The sequence below is a fragment of the Panthera leo genome, chromosome D3 (genome assembly GCF_018350215.1).
Source record: "Panthera leo isolate Ple1 chromosome D3, P.leo_Ple1_pat1.1, whole genome shotgun sequence".
Lineage (NCBI taxonomy): Eukaryota > Metazoa > Chordata > Mammalia > Carnivora > Felidae > Panthera > Panthera leo.
Window position 1 is genome coordinate 79,990,508 of NC_056690.1, and position 20,947 is coordinate 80,011,454.

The 20,947-nt window shown below is 39.1% G+C and overlaps 2 protein-coding genes across 14 annotated transcripts in view; one reads left to right on the forward strand and one right to left on the reverse strand.

Moving 5' to 3' along the window:
- The window catches only part of PIGN (phosphatidylinositol glycan anchor biosynthesis class N), a 103,662-nt gene extending 94,831 nt beyond the window's left edge, over positions 1-8,831 (reverse strand). For 3 of the 6 annotated variants that reach the window (XM_042910365.1, XM_042910364.1, XM_042910363.1), the window contains exons 1-3: positions 8,581-8,735; positions 8,307-8,385; positions 6,235-6,383 (exon numbers count right to left, since the gene is read on the reverse strand). In XM_042910365.1, coding sequence (XP_042766299.1) covers positions 6,235-6,277 — 43 coding nt within the window. In that variant the 5' untranslated portion in view covers positions 6,278-6,383; positions 8,307-8,385; positions 8,581-8,735. The other 3 variants (XM_042910360.1, XM_042910361.1, XM_042910362.1) reach the window with 3 other exon arrangements.
- Positions 8,832-8,965: 134 nt separating this feature from the next.
- The window catches only part of RELCH (RAB11 binding and LisH domain, coiled-coil and HEAT repeat containing), a 114,456-nt gene continuing 102,474 nt past the window's right edge, over positions 8,966-20,947 (forward strand). For 7 of the 8 annotated variants that reach the window (XM_042910355.1, XM_042910350.1, XM_042910351.1 and 4 more), the window contains exon 1: positions 8,966-9,738. In XM_042910355.1, the coding sequence (XP_042766289.1) occupies positions 9,210-9,738 (529 nt within the window). In that variant the 5' untranslated portion in view covers positions 8,966-9,209. Of the gene's footprint in view, positions 9,739-19,767; positions 19,893-20,947 lie in introns of those variants that run through there. The other variant, XM_042910356.1, reaches the window with a different exon arrangement.

Here is a 20,947-nt window from a genome sequence, read left to right on the forward strand (position 1 = left end):
GTATTTTTGGCAAAAGAATATGTGGTATACTTTCCAAAAATGCTAACCTCGATCTATTCAGGGGAGTGTATCAGACAGACTCAGATTGAGAAACAGTCCACAAAATAATGGACCAGTACTTTTCAAAAGTATCATGGGCATAAAACACAATGAAAGACTGAGGAACTGTCATAGAATGGAGGCTGAAGAGACATAACTAAATACAATAAGGAAACCTGGATTGGATCCTGAGCCAGAAAATATACGATAGTGGAAAACCTGGTGAATTTCAACTAAGAACGGTAGTTTAGTTGATAGTATTAGACAACTGTTCATGTCCTGGTGTTTGATAATTATACTGTAGTTCTATGTTCACATTAGGTGCAGTTGGTGAAGAGTGTATAATAACACAATCACTCTCCGCAGTATTTTTGTAACTTCTCTACAGATCTAAAAATATTTCAAAATAAAAAGTAGAAAAAAATTACTTTGGAGCCTAAGCCTGTACTCAAAAGATAACACTGGCTAGAGCCAGACTTGTAACCACCACAAATTTTATGGATAGCTGTGATTTCGTGTAACCTTTGTTCTTGTAAATAAAGGTTATTTCCTAAGCTCACAGGCTTTAAGCGATTTAATGCTCACATCAGCGTCAACCATACTAAAAAGCTCATTATTTAAAGATGGTGTTTTGCAGTTCTCTCAGGCTTTTCTTCAGTTCACTCTTCTTTCAGCTTCTCCAACTGGATAATTTCGATTGGCCCCGGTTCCACATTCTTCTTTCCACCTGTCCAAATTTCTGTTGGATTCGTCTAGTGAATGTTTCATTTCAATTATTGTACTTTTCAGCTTCAGTATGTCCATTTGGTTCTTCTTCATAATTCCTATCTCTTTACTGATGCTCTCATTATTCATGCATCACTTTCTGATTTTCTTTAGTTTTTGTGTCCATCATTCCCCTTGCGTATTTAACCGTATTTAAGACAGTTTACTGAAGTCTTTGTGTAATAAGTCCAAAGTCTAGACTTCCTCAAGAATCATTTCTGTTGATTTTTTTTTTCCTTTGAATGAGCCATATTCTCCTGCTTTCTTTCTGTGCCTTGGAATTTTTTGTTGAAAACTTGCATTTTTAATATTACAGTGTGGTAATCCTGGAAATCAGATTCTCCTCCTTCACCAGGGCTTACTTATGTTGAATTTTGATGGTGTCAGTCGTCTGTTTGTTTTGCTAAGCCTGACCAATTTCTCCTTGCATGGAGCTCACAGATCCACCAGATGTGGAAGGTGAGGGACATATTAGGTCTTTTCCCAGCATGCATTCCATGCATTTGGGGTTATACGTGGGGGAAAGGGGAATGTGAGACAAAAGTCGGCCTCTGCATTGGTCTCTCAGGAAGCCACCAGATCATAGTATTTTAAGAACAAAGTCCAAAGTAAATACCAGTAAGTCACACCAGGAATACAGGCCACAGTCCCCACAGGTGCTGCCCCTGCCACATCAGTGAATGGAGATGGTAATCCAGTGGGTAAAAACACCACTGCGTTCTCTTACCAAAACCCAACTGCCCTTTTCTTCATTAAGCAGTCTGCTAGTTGCCATAAATATTGGATCAGATTCTAGAGTTCCAAAAAAGCCAATTCTACCACTCTTTGACAGCTTGTTTGTTTCAGTAGAGGAACTGTTCTTTTAAGGGCCATACTCAGCCATTTTCTGTGATGTCATCTAGAGACTGTGTTAACTAGTTTTGATAGCTAATAAAAATATAGAAACCTGCCATGTGAGGAGCAAATATTGCCAGTCAAAACTGTAAGAAAGTAGTTGAGACCTGCACGCAAGAGATGATCAGGTAAACTAGTAAGCTATGTAATTAACACTAGTTCATATGCTTCTTTATACTTAATATTTTGGGGTGTATATTTTTTTCAGCATGAGGTATGTCACTTCCAAGTGACAGCGGTATGTGACTTTACACGTGTCATGTAAGAACTAATTAGCAAATTTCCTCATGGCCAGTAACCACCAGAGGTTGTTAGTTATGCAGATGATTCATGTTCAGCTGTACACTTGAGAAGAATTCACAGTGTTTTCTTCATACCTAATGTCCTTTATCTGTTCCAGGATATCACAGTACAGTTACCTGTCATGCCTCCTTAGGCTTCTCTTGGTTGTGACAATTTCTCAGAGTTTGCTTGTTTTGAAGACTTGCAAGTTCTGAAGAGTACTAGTCAGGTATATTGTAGGAGGCTCCTCTCTTGGAATTTGATGTTTTTTTCATGGTTAATTAGAAGGGGGTTATGGATTTGGGGGAGGAACACTCCATGTGTAAAATGCCACTCTTATCACATATCAAGGGTGCATACCATCAACATGACTTATCACCATCGATGTTAAACTTGATCATCTGGCTGAGGGAGAGTTTGTCAGGTTTCTCCACTATAAAGTTAATGATTTCCCCTCCCCTTTCATATTATGCTCTTTGGAAGGAACCCACTATGTGCAACCAATACTTACGGAATGAGGAGTTACGGGGAGTTATACTCTATCTACTAAGACCATCAAGTACCTACATAAATTATTTGCAATTCTTCTATGCAGAGGATACACATTTTAAACTCAGTCAATTATGTGATTAAAAGCTGTCATTCTACAAGGTTCGATTAACATTATAATCACCAATATTTCCATTCATGCTTTCCCCATTCTACTTACAAATTAATTTTTACCAGTATATATGCAAAGTCCTTACTCCTTTTATGAGCCTATTCTAGCCAGCACTATCAAAAAAACTTATAAGTTATTTAAATATTTAGGCACACATGTATTCTATTATAACTATACTACAATTCATTTGAAAATTATCCTGATAGACGTTGTCCCCGATTGTCATTACTACAAAGAATTCTGCAATTTTGCATATCTCTCCTGGTAAAATTGGGAGATTTTCAGAAGACAAACAGAATGATGATTCATTACAAAATTAATTTGGTGGATTGCAATTACCTTTTTCTCTTTTAAATAAAATGAAATAGAAGGGAATAAGATAGGATAGAGAATACATCACAATAAGGTACTTCAGAAGTAGTAAGGTAAAGGATTGTTTTGAAAAAGTATTGTTAATTTTTCCCTATGTATGTGCATGTATACGAATATAGCACACTGTAGTGAAATATCTATTTCAAACTATTTTATGTACACATAAGTTTGAAAACCATCTCTGTTAAGTGGAATTGCTGGAATAAACTGTATTCTCAACTTCACAAGATAGTAGCAAAGTGTCAATAACAATTTAGATGCATACCGGCAGTATATGAGATTCCTATTTTCTCTAAATCCCCACAATTGACTGGCACTATCCTATTTACCTTAAGCCAATCTAAACAGGATGAAATGGCATCCTGTGGTTTGAGCATCTATTTGCCTTATTACTAGTGAGCATGAACATCTTTTCATGTTTTTACTGGCCAGTGGGGTTTCCTATCTTTTCAACTGTGTGTGTCTGTATCTTTTGATCAAATAGGATTATAGGTGTTGGTCTTATTTCTTTGACTTGTACGTTATATTATATGCAGGTGTATGTGTGTGTGTGTCTACATATAGATAGAAATATGTATATACTTACATAAAAATTGCAGTGGTTTTTGTTAAATAGAAGTTTTAGAAGTTTAATGCAACATAATTCACCAAATATATCCTGTCTGGACTGAACTTTTCTGTGTTTTCTACGAGAAAATTTCTCTTGTCTTATGTCGCATAAAAATCGTTTTAAATTTTTTTCACCTGTCATTATCTAGAATGTATTTGTATATGGTGTGAGATAGAGCTCTAATTTTATGTTTTTAACGAATGGACAGAAGCACTAGTATAGTTACCACTTTAGAATGTATTAAGATAAATTCCACATCAGATACAAATACAGGCAACAAATTTTAAATTCAATTCTTGTCTTCGGGTATTTGTAATAAAAACTGGAAACAATATCTAACAAAAGGAACAGATACAGTTTTTATTCATAATGAAATACCCTACAGCATTGAAAATTAGTTAAGCCCACACCTATGCCAAGGACATACCTCACAAATATAAAAATTGATAAAGAAAAATTTTAAAGGGATTGGCTGTCCTTTTCTCCCCAACACAGCCAATTTTTTTGAAAATAATATGATCTCTTTTTCTTTGATCTTCTAAATCTCAAACAAATTGAGACTTTGTTTCTATTACATCAGAGAAAGAGAGAGCTTTCACTAACATAATGTAGCCAATATTGCAAAATCCAGTGGCTTTCGGTCTTCCATCTTCCGTTCAGTTTGTGTCTATTGACCATGATCTCTTTCTTAAATAGCTCTCATTTCTTGGCTGTTGTGGACATTCCTCCAGTTTTCCTTCTACTTCTCTGTCCAAAGAAGAATGGTCTCTGTCTGGTAATTGCGTTTTAGAGTTACTCAAAACTTGATCTTAGGCTTTTATTCTCACTTTTATACTTCCTATTGTTTTTAAGATTTTATTTTTAAGTGATCTTGATACCCAATGTTGGGCTCAAACTCACAACCCCGAGATCAAGAGTCTCATGCTCCACCAACTGAGCCAGCCAGGCACCCCTCCGTCCGTGTAGGCTTTTTTGATCCACCCTTGGCTTCAGCTCGCACCTATATGCAAGCCTTACAAACAGCTCCAAATCCTTATATGTAACTCCAACCTTAACACAACCACTTGAGACACAAACTGAATTATGTTTAAAACCAAACTCACGATATCCCCCGTGAACCCTGTTTAGGTAGTAACCCTCCTACCTCCTTAGTGTTTACAGTCTCAGGGGATGGCACCACCTTGCACTCAGGTACACAAGAGAACCAGCAGTCATTCTTTACAACTTTTCCCTGTATAGCCACGTATTACTTTTTGATTTTGCTTTTTTCAAAATGCAAATCTGGACATCTCTCCCCTTGTGTAAAACCCTTCAGGGCCTCTCTCCCATCCTAATCAAGACTAGAAGCCTTAATAGGATTAACAAGGTGTTACAGGGACTGGCCTCTGCCTCCCTTTCTAGCCTTGCCTCATGACACTCCCCCTTGCTTTAAGGCATCTCGCCACATTGGTCTTTTTCATTTAAGTGGCCTATGCTTCCCACTGTTATAGACCTCTGCATAATTCGCACTTCCAGCCCACCCTCCATCCTCTCTCACTCCATTGTTTCATGACATCTGCTTGCATTTTCAAGCATTACTTCCTCAGGGACTATGCAGTCCAAACCAAAACCCAAAACCAGTACTTCAGTTTGTTAGTACATAGCTATGTCCTTTATGATTTGGATTAATGTCTGTCTCTATCACTTAACCATAATTCCATGACAGCAAGACAGGGTTTCTCCAGCACTCATTTGCTTAGTAAAGACTCAAATGTTTGCTGAATAAATTACTTAGGATTATCATTTCAAATGTACATGTAATACACACTACAGCCACTAGAGGCTGCCTTGCTTCTCTTTTTATTCCTCCAGAAAACGGGAACTATGAAGATTCAGAATACTTAAAAAAACAAAACAAAATAAAACAAAACACCAAACTTTTATGCTTAAGTCACTTACTATACATAAAATGGCAGTGATTCCAAAATATCATCCTTTACATACTACCTATTTTATTATTGTCCAGCACATGTATATTAAATAACACTATTACTTAATATTTCTCTTTAAAGAGAATAACATTTTATTCAGATTTATTGAAAAAGAAAACTCTGTCATCGTTGAATCATTTGGAAACCTCTCAAAATAAATGAATAACTACAAAAAATTTTAAAACACCTACATATCCATGTTCCAATAAAAGTGATTTAGCTTATTCCTGTGGAATATTTACCATGCATTGAAAAACCATTAAAAAATTAGCCATTTCTAAAACTTTAATCAACCAAAAATTTGCATTTAAAATGTTATTTGTGGTTATTTTAAGACTATTAAAGCCAAAAATTATTTTTTAAGCCCTAAAATATTTGAACTGTTTAAAAGAAAAAACAATATTTAACATTTCATTGTTAAGATACAAGCTTAGATGACTGTCCTCATTATTCAATGAAACTTTAGCCGTAAAGACCTACACTAATGCAAATTTTGCTAAGTAGAAAATTTCCCAACCACATTCATAATAAATTATCATAAGTAGCGATCAGCAATTATTAATATTCTGGTTTGTGCCACTTCTTAAACATTTTTATTGATAATTAAACCTTTGTGTATTGCGGAAAAGAAAAGTACTTACTGAGAAGATGGCCAGTTGATGTGTTGTGGTCTTGAAAGGTCATATAAATAAGTCCATGATTACAGGTTGTGAAGAAGAATCAGGAAACTACAGATTTGTATAGGAAGTCAATCATGGAAGCAATTCTACATCCAACTTCTTACAGCTCTCTGAGAAGACATATTTTAAATCTGTTTTCAAGTTACATTTTGGAAATCAGACCCTAAATTAAAGATATTCCCTTTGCACCCTACTGACTTGTTTTTTTTTTCCAGCTTTAGCTACTAAATAGTTGATATTTTTTTTTTTATTTTTAAAAACCTCTCAAATATTTTCAATATATACTAATATTGCACTACTTGAAAACTGACTATAGTAACAACATTCATGGTGTACTAGGTACCAAGCACTGTGACAAGCACATTCCTAATTGTGTACTTTCATTACCCCCTTGACAGATAGATGTTAAGGGAGACTGAGAGAAGTTAAGTAATTTTTTTAAGGTCTCGCAGCAAATAATAGGTAGAACTGGGATGTAAGCTCTGGGCTCTCCTACGTAATAAGCAAAAGCCTCTTCAGGGACCCTAAGTGCAGGAGATTCAAAAAACTCCATTACAGAGATGGAAATACTGTATGTAAATAATCCATTTCCAATCATGCCCTTTCCATGCCAATCACTAGTCCCGCCCATTCCTCCATTCCAGAAATTGATTCCCTTTCAATCTCTCTGGAAAATTCAATTACAGTAAATATCAGCAATACTTTGTGCTAATAAATAGTAACAGGATACAGCATTAGCTATTTTGATACTATTTTCCTAAGATCGGGGATCTTTTTTTCATATTTTTCTACAATGTATAGCACAGAAAAATATTTAGAATTTGAACATCAGCAGCTAACGTTCTATAAAAAATATTTTGAGGGGCGCCTGGGTGGCTCAGTCGGTTAAGCGGCTGACTTCGGCTCAGGTCATGATCTCGCAGTCCGTGAGTTCGAGCCCCGCGTCGGGCTCTATGCTAACAGCTCAGAGCCTGGAGCCTGTTTCAGATTCTGTGTCTCCCTCTCTCTCTGCCCCTCCCCCGTTCATGCTCTGTCTCTCTCTGTCTCAAAAATAAAGGTTAAAAAAAATTTTTTTTTAATAAATAAAAAATATTTTGAATTCCGAAGTACTAACAGTGTCAAAAAAAAAAAAAAAAAAACTTCTAGCGAAAACAAAAGAAAAAAAAAAAAAAACCCAAAGCCTCATTCAAATGAAAATCTTAGTTTACTGAGTCTGGGTAAACTGAAAGCCTACACTTAACTGTTGGCATACTTTTACACGTAAACCAAGAACCTGACCTATGGTTATATAAGAATGCTCTATTTTTGTTTTTCCACAGAGCTAAAGGAGATACTTTACTGCTTCCACGTAACGTGTAACTTGCCTGATAACACAATTACTGCCACCTATTTATTTTGGTGCTTACAGGGAGCTATACAGACAGAGAGGAAATTTAAAACGTTGCAAAAGCGGCAATCTATGGGTGAAGAAAATAGAAGCTCTTAGGAACAGGGTTCCAATGCTGTCGACTGGAAACTAACAGTCCTTTACCCCTCGCACGGTAATCAGGGAGTGACATAGAACATAAACGTGGAACTTCCAAACTTAGTATACTCAAGGTGCTAACATTTGATAAAGGAAATTAAAAGTGTCCAAAGCATCCAAGCTTTAAAATAATTACGTTCCACAGTCAATACCTTATCTCCAGCCTAAATGGCCAAGTCAGAAAGACTGCAAGGCATAGCGGGAGAAGAATGGCTTTGGACATAAGAAAACTGACTCCAAAGTTCCTCGCAATACTTCCTAGTGGAGTTGACTTGACCAAGCCATTGAACGTTTCTAGACTTCGGTTTACTTAGCTCTCTACTGATGGGGCTGCATTTGTGCAAACTGGGTTTTAAATCCTAAGCGCTCATTGAGCCCCTCAGAGCTTGTTACACAAGCCGAGGCTTTAAGAATATTTATCCACAGATCCAAGGAAATCCAAAACCCAGAGTTCTACAGTCCAGTTACTTTCTCCACCTCCCACACCCCACCCTTTTGTGGCACCAACTCGGTGGCTAGAAGGCGGTCTTCCAGAAGTTCCAGCAGCCGGTGCAGTGGCCAGGCCTCCAGAGCGGGCAGTCACTTGGCTGGGAAAGGAAGAGAAAGGATGTCAAATTCTAACAACTGCCCTGGGCACCTGCTACACGTGCGAGGGCAATGTCACCGCCCGGCAGCAAACAACAGCAACAATAAAGTGAAAAGTATTACGGAAGCAGCGTGTCCGCAGGCGTGAGGCCAGTTTTGGTGCCACCACACCTCTGCGCTCTGGTCCCCGGGCTTACCTGGGGCTTAGCCGGGTTACGCGTAATCTCGGGAATGAGTCCTCTTCCGCGCGAAGGCAGGAGCCAGCTCTCCTGCAGAGTTACCCTCTGCTCCCTGAAAGGACAGCCAAGAGAACGTTCCTAAGCCACCGTCATAACTGCCCCTCAACCGCGGAACGCCCCCGAAACCTACCTGCCCAGAGGCTGCTCTCGCGATAATTCTAGGGCCCGTCCCTCGTAACTCCAGTCCCTCCCTCCTCCTCTGGCCAATCAAACAGGAGTGTGGGCGGAGTTTTGCCTTTGAGTTGGGAGCGGGCCTTTCAATCTTTGCTCTCTGGCGTTAGAACGGGCGGGGCTGGGGCGGGGCTGGGGCGGGGCGAGGGGCAGGACATGCACTCTTTCTCGCGAGACTGAAGACCAGGAAGACGCCTGCAGAGCCCCGCTGCTGGTGCAGCAGTGGCTGAGGCAGCGGGTGCTGCTGCATCCGGACCTCCTGCCTCAGAGTCTCCTCCTAGTCTCCGGGTGGGGAGGTGGGACGTGGCCAGGCCAAGGTTGTGGTAGTGCGCAGTGCCCGCTGCGGCTTGGGGGGAATTGAGGCTGAGGCCTGTCAGAGCCAGTCAGGGAGGCGCCCACAGTCCTGACAGGATAAGATGGCGGCGATGGCGCCTGGAGGTGGTGGCAGTGGTGGCGGCGGTGTGAATCCATTCCTCAGCGATTCGGACGAGGACGACGACGAGGTAGCGGCGACCGAGGAGCGGCGGGCAGGACTTCGGCTGGGTTCCGGGAGCGGCCTAGATCCTGGCTCTGCGGACTCGCTGTCGCCCCAGGATCCCGTGGCCTTAGGGAGCAGTGCGCGGCCAGGGCTCCCTGGGGAGGTGTCGGCGGCTGCGGTGGCACTGGGGGGCTGTGGGGAGACCCCTGCCCGCTTGTCCATTGACGCGATCGCGGCTCAGCTGTTGCGCGATCAATACTTGCTGACCGCTCTGGAGCTGCACACCGAGCTGTTAGAGAGTGGCCGCGAACTGCCTCGGCTGCGCGACTACTTCTCCAATCCGGGCAACTTCGAGAGGCAGAGCGGGACCCCGCCGGGGATGGGGGCGCCGGGGATCCCTGGAGCAGCTGGCATTGGAGGCGCAGGAGGTCGGGAACCGAGCACGACGTCTGGCGGGGGACAGCTCAGTAAGTGAACGCAGCCTGTCTCTCCGGCGCGGTGGTTGAGATTGTCGGGCAGGTAGTGAGCATTAGAAACGTCGTAGAGAGAGAGAGCTGGAACGGGTGGGAGTCTTTGCGGTGGAAGCAAAAGGATCTGGCAGCGACTCTTCTGTCTTGTGTGCCTCCCACCTTGGGCTGGTCTTGCATTTGCTCCTGGGTTCGTTCCCCTGTTGGCGTCGGTATCTAAAATATCCAGTTTCCAGTTCGCCGGCTGTTACGGGGCTACAGAAGGCTCCCTTGCAAACAGGCTTATCGCCTTAGTCATTTTTTTTTTTTCCTTTTCCTCTAATCTCCTGAATCACCACTAGCAGGAAACTGTGTTTCTTAAATTGCGTGCAGTAAGTCTTTGACTCAAAGTCAAGCGAGAGCAAAGAATGGGAAGGAAATGTTCGCTCCGCAAAGTCAGATCCTCTAAAGACCCTTTGTGTTTGGAATGGCTTTCGCACTCAAAAATTGGATTTCCTGCCGCACAAAATGTGTTCTGTTTAAGTCCATTCAGTTCCATTTCGATGCCTTAATTTCAGTAGTTTCCAAAATTGCGAGAAATCTAAAGAGCAGGGCGGTCGACTTCTGCCTGTAGTCTGTCTCGTGATGCCACCACCTCGCAGGCTTTTTTTTTTTTTTTTTTTTTTTCTCTGCATCACGTAGGAATTTACCTTTTTACCAAGTTGTAATCATTCTTAGCACGATAAAGTAATTGTTTACCCCATCTGGCGTATATTTATAAGCGTTTCTTACGGCTTGAAAACCTACTCTCGAGGATGTATTCTGCATTACCGGTATCCTCTTCTGGCCGGCGACTTAGATTTTCCCTTACCAAGGGTGTGAGAAGTTTTAGTGTGTCAGATGAGGCCAACCGGAATTTACGAAGAAAGGTTAAACGTAAGATCTTTAAACTGCAGCGCCATTGATTGTTTTGTCTCTCCGTTCGCCTGGCGCCAGAGAATTCTGTGGCCAAATCTAGACACGGTGCAAGTGCAAAGAGTGCATTTTCCATCAACGTAAATCCTGGGCAGACTTCTCTCTTTGCTACGAAATTTTCTCAGTGGGTACAACGTCCTTCCTCAGTATGTAGGATAATCTTCTTTTCAGGAAGAGCTGTTCTCGTTGCTGGCCAGCCTAAATGTCTTCTTTGTAAATGCTTCCCCCTCCTCCCCGCCCCCCATGTTTAGTTAGTTGCTTGTGTCTTTTTTTCCCCCCTCAGTGGCTTGTTTCATTGTACTACTTGCATATGTAAACTGCGGTCTTTAATTGTTCTCTATTTGGTTTGTTGACAGCATCATTTTTCTCCGTTAGATAGGTACTTCTTGAGGGACCTCTTTATACTCTTCACACTTTGTATAGTCCCTAGCCTATTGTTGAACGTGACTTAATTACATCTGCTGTTTTTCTACCCTATTAATATAATGAAATAGGTTATTCTTTACTTTGTGACTTCGTTCTAGTTGAATTTCTTAGCCTACCTTATTGCAGCTTGATATCACTGTTAATAGTGAAAATTTCTCTTTAAACCTTTCTGTATAGAGAAATAGTTATATTTAGGGGGGCCGGAGTGGCTCAATCAGTGGAGCATCGGACTTCGGCTTAGGTCATGATCTCATGGTCCGTGGGTTCGAGCCAGACATCGGGCTCCTTGCTGTCAGAGCAGAGTCTGCGTTGGAGCCTCTGTCCCCCCTCTCTCTCTGCTCCTCCCCTGCTCTCTCTCTCTCTCTCTCTCTCTCTCTCAAAAAATGAATAAACACTTAAAAACTAAAAGTTGTATTTTTGATTGCAACTCTAAGTAGTATTTTTTTTTTAAGTTTATTTATTTTTGAGACAGAGAGAGACAGAGCATGAACGGGGGAGGGTCAGAGAGAGGGAGACACAGAATCGGAAGCAGGCTCCAGGCTCTGAGCCATCAGCCCAGAGCCCGACGCGGGGTTCGAACTCACGGACTGCGAGATCGTGACCTGAGCCGGAGTCGGACGCTTAACCGACTGAGCCACCCAGGCGCCCCACTAAGTAGTATTTTCAAGTGAATACAAAGGACATGAACAAAAAAGAAAAAAGTAAAAATTATCGGTAATCTCACCAATGATATTTGCCTTTCCTGTCTTTTCCATTCATGTATATTAAAAAACTAACATTGGATTAAATTATTTTGTATACCTTTATGTTATTTGACAGACACTTTTTTATCATCAACTTTGATATAAGACGGCATACAACAAAATGCACCTATTTTAAAGTGTATAGTTTGATGAGTTTTGAAAAACTAATCACTATTGCAATTAAAATATAGAACATTTTTATCATCCTCAGAATTTCTTCATATTTCTTTGCATTATATCCCCAGTCCCACCTTTAGACCTCCACTGATCACTATGTAACAATTTTTCAGCCTGGGCACTATCAAAATTTTGGGCCTGATAATTCTAGAATGTTTAACAGGATCTCTGGCCTCTCTATCCACACTAGATGCCTGTAGCAACCATTCCTACCCCATCTCTCAAGTTGTGACAACCAAAATGTCTCCAACATTGTCCAGGGAACGGGAGGCCAACATTCCCCAGATTAGGAACCACTTCTATACATAAGTTTTGCCGGCTCTAAAATTTCATATAAATGGAATCATGGAGCGCATATATTCTTTTCTGTATGGTTTCTTTTTGCATAAACACATATTTTCATTTCATTTGAATAATACCGAAGAATACAATTGTTGGGTCATATAGTTACTATATACTTAAGTTTATAAGAAGCTGTCAAACTGTTTTCCAAAGTGGTTGTACCATTTAGAATTCCCATCACCAGTGTATGAGAGTTCCACATCCCCTAAACACTATTTGCAGGCTTTTTATTCAACTTCTTCTATGAGAGATTGGTGGTATCGCATGTGTTGTATTGTTTTTTTTTTCTTTTTCCCCAAATGTTTATTTATTTATTTTTGAGAGAGAGAGCAGGGGAGGGGCAGAAGGAGAGAGAGGATCCCAAGCAGGCTCCTGCTGTCAGCACAGAGCCAGACATGGGGCTGGAGCCCAGGAACCTTGAGATCATGACCTGAGCTGACATCAAGAGTTGATCGCTTAACCAACTGAGCCACCCAGGCGCCCCTCATTGTGGTTTTAATTTTTGTTTCCCTGAGAACTAGTGATGCTGAACTCCCTTTTCCTGAGCTTTTTGCCATTAGTATATTTTCTTTTGTGGGAAATGTCTGTTCATGTCTTTAACTGAATTTTTAAATTAGGTTTCTTATATTCTGGACCCAAGTCCTTTATTAATATGTGTTTTGCAAATACTTTTCCCAGTATGGTTTGCATGTCATTTTTTAAATTTCTTCCAAGTCCAGTTAATCAAGTTTTTTCTTTAATGATTCATGTTTTTTGTGTCCTAATGAGAAATATTTGCCAATCCCAAAGTTGCAGAAATTTTCTCCTACATTTTCTTCTAGAAGTTTTATGGTTTTAGCTTTTGCATTTAGGTCTGTGATGGCAGGACTACACTTCAATTAAGGTTATAAAAGAACTATTTCTTAAATATTCTTTCTATAAATGTGCAAACATAGCACAAGCTTTAATACAGTTTAAATACAAATGTGTTGTATATATCAAAATATCAGTGCCTATAAATTTCTTAATCTAGTTAGAAAATAGATAAATGCTAAAGTCAGTCTGTAAGACTGTGCTTCGTACCATGTTTTGAAGATTTTGACTAAGCTCTGGAATCCACAAATTATATTTTAGGAATTCAGAGGATAAATGTTCCTTTAGGATTGGACTACTGCCTGTTTTTAAAGATCCCCTATGTTCAAGTTTAGTGTGTTGATTATTGCTAACTGGATTATGATTTTATAATGCTCAGTAAGAACGTTTTGGTTGATTATACAGTGTAAAAATTGATAGTTTGGATTATCTAAAACATTAAGTTATTTTTATTTCTTTTTTGTATATATTTTGATTGATATATATCAATCTGAAAATTTATCATACTTTGGAATATTAAATATGTAACCAAAAGTAGTTTCTTTCATTGATGTCTAAAAACAGTTTAATTTTGCAAGATCTACTGAATTATTTACCTAAAAGTCTGTTGACCTTAGGTAAATATTATAGTATGATAGTGCTTTTAAAATACTTAAAGAAGCCTTCATACTGTATTTAATCTTTTTTTCTTGACTGAAAGAGTAATCCATGTTTATAAAACATTCAAATGGTAGAAGAATTTTATGGTTTGAACAGACACACATCATTTATATTTTTTCTCTGTATTTTTGCCAATTGGGCCAGAATAAACTTCCATTTAGTAATTGTTTTGCTTTTCGATTAGATTGCAAGATAAAAATTGTGGCAATGCCATTGATTAACACTGAGCAGATTGTAGTATCTTTGCCAGAGGGATGCTGTTTCCGTTTTGAAGTCTTAGAGCACTAATCGAAATCGGACTGTAAGTCAGAGATGAGCCCAACTTTTTTTTTTTTTAGTAGAGACAGTAGGTGATCAGACGGAGAAGGCAAATGACTTAATGCCAGTCAGTGATGGATTTCTTTTATTCTGTATTTACCATGTCTTCAAGGTTTTTTTTAAAATTTTTTTAAAATGTTTATTTTTGAGAGAGAGAGAGAGAGAGAGAAAGAGATAGAGTGCTAGTAGGGGAGGGGCAGAGAGAGGGAGCCACAGAATCCGAAGCAGGCTTCAGGCTCCGAACCGTCAGCACAAAGCCTGACCCGGGGCTCAAACCCACAAACCACGAGATCATGACCTGACCTGAAGTTGGACTCCCAACCAACTGAGCCACCCAGGCACCCTACCATGTCTTCAAGTTTTTATAAGGTAGCTTGTCAAGAGGCAGTCATTTATGATTGTGATAATTTCACTTGTGAGTCTACAGCTCTCTTGAGTCATTTTCCTCCTTTTCAAAGTTTTCTGTTTCATGATCCTACCTGTCTTTTCTCAGAATTCTCACAGTGCATATCTCACTGTGTTCAGTATTCCTTTTTCAGTATCACCAATGCTAAGCTGTCATGATGACAGTCTTCCAACGTTCCCATCTTTTTCACTTTACAAAGTACTTCCTCCCTCGTTAGGTTGAAATTGGGTTTAGTGCTTCCTCTGGCTTCTGAGAGAAAATATCAGTAAATATTGCTGAAATATTTCCAAACTGTTTCAATAAAATAATTTATTAGTTTCACTGCTTTTAGCGAATGAGACTTTCCGCTATTGTCTAGACCATATACGTTCCTAAATTTATCTGTTGTGTAACTGGCATTTTTCTTGCCAATGCCTTTCTTGTAGTTTCAAAAGTAGTCTCACATAGTCTCACTGGCTAGCACGGTGACTTGAATATAGTTGCTATTCAATATCTTATGTTGATCAATATATTTATTAAATTGTATAATCAGTTAGGATTGTGGGAATCCAAAAGATGTTTAATGCAGGTCCTTGAGCTTATGTTCTTGGTGAAAAGGCAGCAGGACTAACACATGAAAAAGCTATAGAACAGTGACACAAATAATAGTGTAAACATTCAGATATAGAAAAATTATTGCTGATTGTGATGATGAAATGGTATTTGTGGAGAAAGTGGAATTTTGAATAAATAGTAACTTTATTATTTGGCCATATTTAGACTCTTTATCATGAGTGAGGAAAAGGAAAAGGAAGTGAGGGTAAAGGAAAGATAATATTTATTTTATATTTTGCCTTATTTAAAACATCTGGGACCATGCTTACCATTATCTGGCTCTCCACTAAATAAAGTGATTCCATTTGGGTACTTGTAAAAATGCAGTATGATATTTCAAGCCATTGTGGTATTTGGGCTGAAAGGAAACAAGATAGGGATTTTAATCAGAGAAAGCAGACCTTATTTCTGTCAGAAATTGAAATTATACTTTCTATTTTTCAAAAAGAAAGTTAGTGATCTTCAGAATGTATGCGTGTTTTTGTTTTTTTTTAAACTTGATTGGAAAAAAAACTAGAATTAATGTAATTTTCATTTTGCTTAGTATTTTTAGGTCAAAAACTAAGTTTGGTTAATTTGTTTTTATATGGCTTTAAAAATTTTTTTCTTAAATGTTTGTTTATTTTTGAGAGAGAGTGAGAGACAGAGTGTGAGCAGGGGAGGGGCAGAGAGAGAGGGAGACACAGAATCCGAAGCAGGCTCCATGCTCCGAGCTGTCAGCACAGACCTTGATGCAGGGCTTGGACTCAGAAACCACAAGATCATGACCTGAGCCCAAGTTGGCTGAGCCACCCACGTGCCCCATTTTTGTATGGCTTTTAACTATGCTTCTCTTCCCCCATGTTTTGGTTTTTTTTTAACGTTTATTCATTTTTTAGAGACAGAGAGAGACAGAGCATGACTGGGGAGGGGCAGAGAGAGAGGGAGACACAGAATCTGAAGCAGGCTCCAGGCTCTGAGCTGTCATCACAGAGCCGGACGCGGGGCTTGAACTCAAGAACCATGAGATCATGACCTGAGCTGAAGTTGGACGCTCAACCGACTGAGCCACCCACGCGCCCCTCCCCCATGGTTTTTTGATGAAAAACATTTACCTTGGTCTAAAAATTACAAATACCGAGAAAGGTCTTAAATATTAACGGCTTATTTTTACTGGCTTCTACCTATAAGTACTGAGATTTGATGATAAATTATGGTTTCTAAGTTATACTAAAAATATGCTGTTGATGTTTAAGTAAATAGCGTTTTGCTATTTGTCCGTATTTTGAACTCTGTGCCTCTTTGATTTGAGGAGATTTACATTAGTTTTATTTTGTTTTGTTTGGAGTAAGTTATTTCTTCATACGTGTCTGGCACTTGTCTACTTTTTTGTTACTTTATATTGAATATCATCTATTAGTTGAAATTGCAAAATAACTGTAAAAAAAAAATCATTTTTTGCTCACAAACTATTGGTACCTGTGTACCAGTTTATCTATTCTTAATCTCCTGTTGCCATTTGTGACCTTGAGGATCAATGTTGTTTGGAAAGGAAATCTTCAGAATCAGTTTATAATTCTTATTATTGTGTTGATACAGATCTCTTTTAAGATATATTTAGCATGTGTCAAGTGAAGAAAACTATTTTATACCAAAGTTTTTTATTGCACTGTAAATATTCTGTGCGTGCATATGGAAGTAGAATTACCATTAGAAAAGGACCTAGCAGGGCACCCGTGTGGTTCTGTCAGTTGAGCTTCTGACTCTGGATTTTGGTTCAGGTCCTGATCTCCTGGTTGGTGGGGTCAAGCCCTGCCCTGCGTCAGTCTCTGGCTGGCAGCGTGTCGCCTTTTGGGATTCTCTCTCTGCAGCACACCCTCTTCCCCTTCCCCTGCCTCTCTCTCAAAATAAATAAACATTAAAAAAAAAAAAAAAAAAAGGAAAAGAAAAGGACCTAGCAACAGTCTTAAAGTTTCTAATTTTTCTTAAAGACTTTCTTTACCATCATGGTGAAAATTGAAAAAAAAAATTTTAAGTTTCTTTATTTATTTTTGAGAGAGAGAGAGTGTGTGTGTACAGGGAAGGGAAGAGAGAGAGAGGGAGAGAGAGAATCCCAAGCAGGCTCTGTGGACGCTGGCCTTGATCTCACGAGAACAGTGAGATCATGATGTGAGCCAAAATCAAGAGTCACATGCTTAACCAACTGAGCCACCTACGTGCCCCAAGAATTAAAACTTTTTTGTTTTTTGTTTTTTTTTGTCAGAGATGGATGTGTAAGGAGAGTTAACCAAAGAATGTAAGGTGGAATGATGAGAGTTACGAATGTATCACCAAAATCTCTAGTCCATTTTATCAGTGTTCTTAAGGATGAATATTTGCATTTTGTGCCCTTTAGTAAGTCATAATAGTAAGAATACTGATTTTTGTCTACTAAACTTTTATTTATTTTTAATGTTTATTTATTTTTGAGAGAGAGAGACAGAGTGTGAGAGGGGGAAGGACAGAGAGAGAGAGGGAGAGGGAAACACAGAATCTGAAGCAGGCTTCAGGCTCCAAGCTGTCAACACAGACCCCGACACAGGGCTCGAACTCACAAACTGGGAGATTATAACCTGAGTTGAAGTTGGACGCTCAACTGACTGAGCCACCCGGGTGCCCCATCTCCTAAACCTTTAAATAAGAGGTCTGTATCAAAAAGGTAGCCTGTATTGATAGGTAATTTTTGAATCTATGGTCTCACTGGACTCTTCCCAACAAGTTTTTTCTACAAGCAATATTCTCTTCTGATTGTAGTTTTGATAAAAATATGTGTGACACGAAGGCTGGAACATAAAATATGGACTCATGCACTTTTGGTTTGATACTCTGGAAAGTAACTTGGCAATATCGATCACTTTGTAAAAAAACATATTCTTTAATCTCCAGTTCTACTTCTGTAATTTATTATAGACATATATGTTTGTTTGCATTAAAACAATTGAACCAACATTTTTTAAATATCATTTATAGGTAAAAGTATTAAAGATTTAAAAAACCCTAAATATCAACAGTAAAGATTGGTTAATTAAAACGGAATAGTCTATATGTGCTGATGTGGAATGATCACCAAGTTCTATTATAAATTGAATAAATTAATAACATAAGTGTATATGTTTCCATTTATGTACAAAAAAGATATTTGCATATGCCTAGCATAATTTAAAAGGATACATACAAACAATGGAGTATTACTTGGAAATCAAAAAGAATGAAATCTTGCCATTTGCAACTACGGAGATGGAACTAGAGGGTATTATGCTAAGCAAAATTAGAGAAAGACAAAAATCATATAACTTCACTCATATGAGGAATTTAAGATACAGAACAAATGAACATAAGGGAAGGGAAGCAAAAATCATATAAAAACAGGGAGGGGGACAAAACATAAAAGACTCTTAAATATAGATAACAAACAGGGTTGCTGGACGGGTTTGGGGAGGGGTAGTGGTCAAAATGAGTAAGGGGCATTAAGGAATCTACTCTTGAAATCATTGTTGCACCATATGCTGACTAACTTGGGTGTAAATTAAACAATACATAAATTTTAAATTTTTTTTTTTTTTCAACGTTTTTTATTTATTTTTGGGACAGAGAGAGACAGAGCATGAACGGGGGAGGGGCAGAGAGAGAGGGAGACACAGAATCGGAAGCAGGCTCCAGGCTCCGAGCCATCAGCCCAGAGCCTGACGCGGGGCTCGAACTCACGGACCGCGAGATCGTGACCTGGCTGAAGTCGGACGCTTAACCGACTGCGCCACCCAGGCGCCCCAACAATACATAAATTTTAAAAAGCAACAACAAAAAACAAAAATAAATAGAGTCTATACAAAAAAAAAAGGATACATACAAAAGAGGCTAAACAATGATTGATACTTCAGAGGAGGATTGCCGATTGGGAGATGGGCACAGGGCCTTACCTTTCCTGTGTGCCCTGTTACATTTTCCCACAAATCATGTAGTTAGTGGCAGGACTAGGATTCCAACCCAGATCACTAACTTCAAAGCCTACACTCCTTTCGTTACAAACAACTGCTGTTTTATGTCTGCTTTAAAATAGCTCAGCAGGAGTTCTTAGGTCATTTTAGTGTATGATTGGGCAACATAGCTTAATTCATTCAGAGTATATCTTATTAACTCCATCAGAATAGCCACCCTCCTTAATGCAGAAAGCAGGTCAGATAGTATAAAATTGACCATTTAAAAAACGGTCAAAGTGACAAACCGTAGCACCACACACTAAGGCAAAGGTGAATACTCTGCCTAAAGCATCACTTAATTTCATCAAGAGGTCCATGTTACAGAGTGCTTCACTTAATCTATATCAGGACCTGCATACCCTACATGTGATTGTAGGATATCTGGGTTGTAGACCAGGATCAGCTGAGCCTCACATTGGAGCCAAATATGGTCACTAATGGTTCTTCTGAATGAAATAATCTTACAAGGGCAAATTCGTTTATACTCTCTTTTTCAGTCTTGACATTTTGCTGCATGGTTACATCTCCAGTTTCTGGTGTAGTCACAGAGCATGACTAAGCCTCAAAGAAGAGAAGACCACAATTGAAGTCATGGGTGTAGCTTTCTTCCCAGCAATCAGAAGTGATGTGCATTTGTTTTTGTAACCAGTTGGTCCCGTTGTAGGTGGATAAGATTGCTCACTCAAGGTAGTGTCATCATATTTTCTGTTATTTCTCACCCTCTCAGTTCTGTGCTTGTGTGCTACCTTAGTTAAGGCCTTTAGCTCACATCTGGACCATCATTTTTAACCTTCTAACTGGTTCATGTGCCCTTAATCTCTTCTTCCATCATTATTCTTACTTGATCTTAAAAGCTATTTATTTATGCCACTCCAGCTGAAACCTTTTAAAATTGCTTCCTCCTGTCTAAAGCAACTTTTTCCAAACATTTTTTTATTAGCAAAATTGTATATTACAGACAAAAAGAATTTGCAAACCTGTTGGGAATTTACAAACCTATCTAGGAATTTTAATATTTTCCCATTTTTTTTGCATAGCTTATGATAAAAGTGATTTTAAAATATTTTATTATGGATATATACAATAAAGTTCTTCCTAACATTTTGTTTTTTCTGCCTTTTCAACCATGCTGTCCATATACAAAACTTTTATTGTACTCCCATTGTTTACTCAGTGTCCCTTAAACGTAATTTTTATATATGTATGTATGTGTGTATATATATTTTTTATTTTATAGCTCAGCCTGGAGCATGTCTTTTTTTTTTTTTTTTTATGTTTACTTATTTATTTTGAGAGAGAGAGAAAGAGAGCATGCTTACATGACAGCAGGGGAGGGGCAGAGAGATAGGGAGAGAGAGAATCCCAAGCAGGCTCCGCACTGTCAGTGCAGAGCCCGACCAAGGGCTTGATCTCACAACTATGAGATTGTGACCTGAGCCAAAATCAAGAGTTGGACACTTGAACTGACTGGGCCACATAGGCGCCCTCTAATAAACTCTTAATAGTGAATTTTTGGGGTGTTAGTTTTAGCTAACTAGGTTTGTTTTTGTTTTTGTTTTTTTTAATTTCTTTTAATGTTTATTTATTTTTGAGAGAGAGAGAGACAGAGTGAGAGCAGGAGAGGGAGACACAGAATCTGAAGCAGGTTCCAGACTCTGAACTGTCAGCACAGAGGCCAACGCGGGGCTCAAACTCACAGACAGCGAGATCAGGACCTGAGCTGAAGTCAAACACTTAACCGA